The sequence below is a fragment of the Canis aureus genome, chromosome X (assembly GCF_053574225.1).
Source record: "Canis aureus isolate CA01 chromosome X, VMU_Caureus_v.1.0, whole genome shotgun sequence".
NCBI classification, from domain to species: Eukaryota; Metazoa; Chordata; class Mammalia; order Carnivora; family Canidae; genus Canis; species Canis aureus.
The window spans coordinates 1,273,567-1,279,743 of NC_135649.1; the positions used below are offsets into that span (position 1 = coordinate 1,273,567).

At 44.9% G+C, this 6,177-nt stretch overlaps 1 protein-coding gene across 1 annotated transcript; it reads right to left on the minus strand.

Moving 5' to 3' along the window:
* Positions 1-4,756: 4,756 nt before the first annotated feature.
* LOC144307818 (olfactory receptor 1D2-like) lies at positions 4,757-5,695 on the minus strand. Its single transcript, XM_077887840.1, has one exon. It carries the CDS (start codon positions 5,693-5,695, stop codon positions 4,757-4,759), a length of 939 nt encoding a protein of 312 aa, XP_077743966.1.
* Between the last annotated feature and the right edge of the window lie 482 nt (positions 5,696-6,177).

Sequence of the window (6,177 nt, forward strand, 5' to 3'; positions counted from 1 at the left end):
TTGGCCAAATTGTTTTAAGACAGATGTTTTTATAACCTTAAGAAAGTTTTCACTTTGTTTCCTAGCTTAATGTCAGGCTTAGGTATGTCAGGAGTAATGCTAGCCCTGTGGAGCAAGTTTGGAAGTTTTCTTTTTCGTGCTCTGCAGCAGATTAAATAACATTGGATCTGCTTAAAAGTTTAACAGAATGAGTAGGACTACTGTCTATTGGTAAAGCAGATCTTTGATTCTATTTCTTTTTTAAAAAAAGTTTTTGTTTATTTATTCATGAGAGACACACAGAGAGAGGCAGAGACAGAAGCAGACTCCCTGTGGGGAGCCTGATGTGGAACTCGATCCCAGAACCCTGGGATCACACCTTGAGCCAAAAGCAGACACTCAACCTCTGAGCCCCCCAAGTGTCCCTACAGGAAATTATTTTTATATCTTCTTGGATTTGGGTATTTGAGAGTTGAAAAAAAGAATTTCAGTGTGAGTTTAATTTGTATTTCTCAAGCTATGAGTGAAACTGATGGTCTCTTATGTTTAAAAACCACTTGTAGGGGCCCCTGGGTGGCTCAGTGGTTGGGCGTCTCCCTTCGGCTCAGGGCGTGATCCTGGGGTCCTGGGATTGAGTCCCACATCGGGCTCCCTGCAGGGAGTCTGCTTCTGTCTCTACCTCTCTCTTCGTGTCTCAGGAATAAATAAATAAAATCTTTAAAAAAGACCCACAACACTTGTAGTTCTCCTTCTGTGAATTTCTGTTCACTTCCTTGGTTCATTTTTCTATTCCATTGTTGTTGATGATAATTTACAAGAAGCATCGTTTACATTAACAGTGAAAAAAACAGTTAAAATAGATATATACACCCCTCACATACTTATTTATCAATCTACCAATGGAGTGAATTATAATGTGGTGCATTACATTCTTTCAGTCTTTCATGCAACCCATATTTACTGAGCACCTACTAATGTCACATGAATAAGACAGACAAAATCTCTGGCTTCATGGAGACAGAGAAAAAAGAACTGAACAATTCTATATATTGTAATTTTTTGAAGATTTTATTTATTTATTCATGAGAGACACACACACACACAGAGAGAGAGAGAGAGAGAGAGGCAGAGACACAGGCAGAGGGAGAAGCAGGCCCCATGCGAGGAGCCGGACATGGGACTCGAACCCTGGTCTCCAGGATCACGCCCTGGGCTGAAGGTGGCGCTAAACCACTGAGCCACCCGGGCTGCCCAGCCATATTGGCTTTAAAGGATAAATTGATATACTTGCCATCTTTTCCCATGTTCCTTAACCTTTTATTTATTTATTTTTGCCTTTACAATATATATATTTCATGTACAGGATTGGATAAAAAGACTCTTTGATAATAAACAGATTCCAGGTGAATACAGGCATCTTAAATCTATGAATATTTAATTCCAAGTATTAACGCCCTGAGTTGCTCTTCTACATAAAGGAGAAACTCGAAATCCCGTTCTTTTGGAAGACATGGAAAGTAAGCAACACCGTAGGAGCAGCTACTGCTATTCTGCTCTTTTTCTGGGTGATATAACACTTCATGTGGATTAATTTCAGAAGAAAATATTAGATCCCACTAAATCCAAGCACGAGACAGCTAAAATTTCCCACTGTGGGTACTAAATATTTGATGCGTAGGAGTATGAATAAATAACTTGAAAACATTAGGTACAAGGCAAAACTAACCAAAGTATGGGAGGAAAATGACGTAAATACCTAGTGGTCCGTTCAGCTACTTTGCTCCCGGCTGTTCTAGGCTTGCCCCTCCACTCCAGCCACCCTTGCCTCTTCTGTGTCCATGGTCTCCCCCAACCGGGCTCCCACAGAGCAAACAGCTCCACATCTCCAACACCGTGATCACAGAAAGCATTTATTTTAGGAACCAAAACAACTTCTCTCCTCTTTACTAAGGATCACACGGGTGGTGTTTCTCTATTTGCTTCTTCCCATCCGCTAACTTGCTGTGTAAGGCAATTCGTGGACGGGAGCAGGCCACGGGTGCTGGCGCCCATCCGGCCATGCAGTGGCTGGTTCCTAACGAAGCCACCCACTTAACCCTTTTCTCATTTGATCGCATCCAAAGAATAAGTCAGAAAGATCAAGGTTACAAGGAGCCCCTGACCAAGAAACTGCTTTTACAGATCTCTCTGACCAGCCCAGGAGGGCTCTGCTGCTGCAGTCCTGGTGCCCGGTGACAGGCTGCTGGACCAGGAACCCCTTCCCACCTGTGAGAGGTCTCTAGGGAGCACGGGCTCCAAGGATTAGTCCAGGGTAGTGTAGGTGCCCTAGCAGAGTGGGGCCAGACAGAGGGAAGTGCGGAGTACAAGAAAGAGCCAATAAATGAAATCCCGTAAGACATTCAGTTCACCAGAATATCACTCACATCAGTCCCTTCCTATTCTACTTTCTGACGGTTCCTGTCACCACTTAGAAATTACAGTATTTTCTTTCTCTTGCCTTCCCGTTCCACGGTGTCCCTAATAGTCTGTAGTTTTCTGGAGTTCTGGACCAGGAACACCAGGCTTTCCGTGAAATCACTAGTCCCGTGATCTCGGCCAGCATTTTTGAGCTCATCAAACAAAACCAGTGTCTGCTTAAGTTGGGCCTGCATGATTTTTTGTTCCTCTAATTCTGCGAGAAGGGCCTGCTTAGTGCCTGATTCGGTCTTGCACTTCTCCTGTAACTGTTCAGTTTCCTCCTGGAGGAGCCGGAACTCTTCCTCACTACAAGGATGCAGCTCCTGGGGTTTGTCTGCCGGAAGCAAAGTGTTTGGGGGAATGTGCAGAATCAACTGTAAAAACAGCTGCTCCATTTTGCCAAAAAGATTATCGAAACGTCCCTTCATGAAGCCGAGGAACTTCTCTGTGCATTTACGAACCTGGACGGGGCTGATCTCCCAGCCTGGGAGGTTACCCAGCTTTTTCAGAATGACCTGTTTCTTTAAGCTTTTTTTTTTTTTAGGTTTTTTTTTAAATTTTTATTTATTTATGATAGTCACAGAGAGAGAGAGAGGCAGAGACACAGGCAGAGGGAGAAGCAGGCTCCATGCACCGGGAGCCTGATGTGGGATTCGATCCTGGGTCTCCAGGATCGCGCCCTGGGCCAAAGGCAGGCGCCAAACCGCTGCGCCACCCAGGGATCCCTTTCTTTAAGCTTTGATGAAATAACCTGGACTTGATTTCTCCTTTTCTTTGGACTAAATCTTTGGCCACCATTTGAATCACCCCTTTGGTTTCAGTGTAAACAGATTTCCTATTTCTTCTTAGTCAATTTTCAAAATTAACATAGTCCTAGAAAATTGCCCATTTTATCTAGACTCAACATTTCTTTGCATTTTAAAAGTTTGGTTTTCATCCTATCTGTCCATCCGAATCTTATCGACTGGCATTGTATCTTTGTATCCTAATTGAGCTGCCAATTAATTCACTGTGCACACAAATTCTGTGGGAATTGGGAATTGGGATAGGATACCGTGGGGACGTGTTGTCTCTGCTCTATGAATGTGCAGCTTCTGCTGGGAAAACTCAGGCAGGTGGGGGCCAGAATCCTCTGCGGGACTCATGTACTCTCCTCTCCTGTCTGTCTGGTATGACTGGAAGGCTGCTCTCTGTGGGCCAGAGCACCTTCATGTGGCCTCCATGCAGCTTAGCTTTCTCATAGCATAGCAGTCTCAGGGCAGTCCATCTTCTTACGGAAGCTCAGGGATGCCAGAGCACATGGTCCAAGGAACACTCTAGAAGCTGCACCACCTCCTATGACTTAGCCTTGGAAGTCACACAGCACTTACATTGTACTCCATTGGTACAAACGGTCCCAAGCCAGCCCAGATACAAAGGCTGGGGACACTGACCCCCATCTCTCAAGAGGAGGCTGCAAAGGCCATCGTGTAGCAGAGCACAGTGGGATGAACTACCGTTGCATCTATCACTGGAAAAGAGGTTCAGCCACAGTGTTGTGATTATCGTCATAAGCACACGCTGAGAAATGTGGTGAATCTACTCTTTTTACTTCATCTAGGAAAGTTCTTTGTGAGGTCAGTAAGTAAGTCTATGGTTTGGGAAGTGTGTTGACATACCACGAGGATCCTTGCAGGAGTTCAAAGGAGTACCCGTCTCTTCCTCCACTTTGCTCAAGAACTTTGTGAATTTGTCATGAAGTCACAATCCATGCATGTACTGCCATCTAGTGACAAGGGTGCCCTTTGCAGATTTGTTTTTTGAGAAGTGAAAGGAACCTCTTTAGTTCGATCCAAGAAATTATTCCTACAGAAGCAGAAGGTGAGAATTCCATTGCTTCTCTGATGCCATCCCTCACCTAGAAAACGTGGATAATAACAGCATCTCCATCACAAGATTGTTTGGTGATTGAGTAAGTACATGCACTCACTCAAAACGATGCATAGCACAAAGTAAGATGCTCCATTGCTTATTATGATTTACTCCACTAATGAATGGGGGCCCACGGTACAAAGTCATGAGGCAGACAAGGTCTGAGGAGGGGCATGAAAGACATATAGAATGAATTGAAAATTAAATCCTCACACAAACAAGATGTCTGCCTGGTGCCTGACCCAAGAGTCTCTCAGGGAGGGCTGGTTGATGAAATGAGTGAACATGATGACAGCAAATATTTGGGCTGAGCTGGACACCTGTCAGATCCATCATATGGACAGTCCCCTCCCACATCAAAGGTAGGAGAAGATGAGACAATATCATTGCTCAGAAACAGGAGATGCTGTCACCAAGACCAGATCTTTCTCCACCTGAGGAGGTTCCTCAGAGCCCCTTTCATGTCCTTATTCCTAAGACTATAAATGAAGGGGTTGAGCATGGGAGCCACCACCGCATATAGCACAGTGGCCACTGAGTCTTCAATTGTGTAGGAAGACGAAGGTCGTAGATACACCCCAAATAAAGTTCCATAGAACAATGACACCACAGCAAGGTGGGAACTGCAAGTAGAAAAGGCTTTCAGCTTGCTCTGGGAAGAATGAAGTCTTAGGATGGCTGAGAAAATGTGCATGTAGGAAACAGAAATAAAGAGGAAAGGAGCAACAAAAAGACAGCTCCCCAGGGTATAAACGACTAACTCATTGATGTGGATATCTGAACAGGAAAGCTTTAGCAATGCGTAGAGTTCACAGAAAATATGGTGAATTCTGACACTTGCACAGAATGACAGTGTATCCATCAAGAGGGTGTGGATCAAGGGATAGATGTTTGTGATAATCAGAGCCACAGACACCACTGTGATACAGAATTTAGGGCTCATGGTTATGGTATAATGAAGAGGGTGACATATGGCTACAAATCTGTCATATGCCATCACTGCCAAGAGGACATTGTCCAGTTCTAGAAACAAGATTAGAAAATACATCTGAGTTAGGCATCCAACATAGGGGATGGACTGGCTCTGGGTTTGGATATTGAGCAGCATCTTTGGTATAGTGACAGAGGTGAAGCAGATGTCAACGCAGGACAGGTTGGCTATGAAGAAGTACATGGGGGTGTGGAGATTGGAGGTAGAGCCAATGGCCAGGATGATGAGCAGGTTCCCCACCACAGCAACCACGTACATGCATAGGAACAGACCGAAGAGGAGGGGCTGATGCTCAGGCACCTCTGACAGCCCCAGGAGGAAGAATTCTGAGACGATGGTTTGGTTGCCTCTCGCCATGCCTTCTGGTTTCTATAGATATTCATTGAAAATACATCAGTCAACAAGAGCAGAGGCAATCTGGGAAAGCGTGCACAGCAACCTTCATCACTGGCTGAAATCATACTTTGTGACACTTTAGGAAGGAACTCTAACCTGAGGTGGTAAGGGCAAGGAAGTGTGGGGCCTGAACGGTCATCAGAGATTGCAGGACAGGTGAGCTGAGGCCTTTCTTGTGACTTACCTCAGTCAGGAGCTCCTCTTCTTTCTCAAGAAGGTATGAAAGATTGGGCAGAGAAGAAGACAGAACTGAAAGTAAGGCTCGGTTTGGGGAGAGTGGGTGGAGGCAGCTAAAGCAGTTGAGTTTCACAATGGGTGCCTTGGTTAGATCTTTCCAGGCCTTTTTATTTTAGCCATGCAGGGGTTTGGGTGATGGCCATAAAGCAAAATTCTGTGTGTGTGTGTGTATGTGTGTGCATACTTGGACACAGATGTATACACTT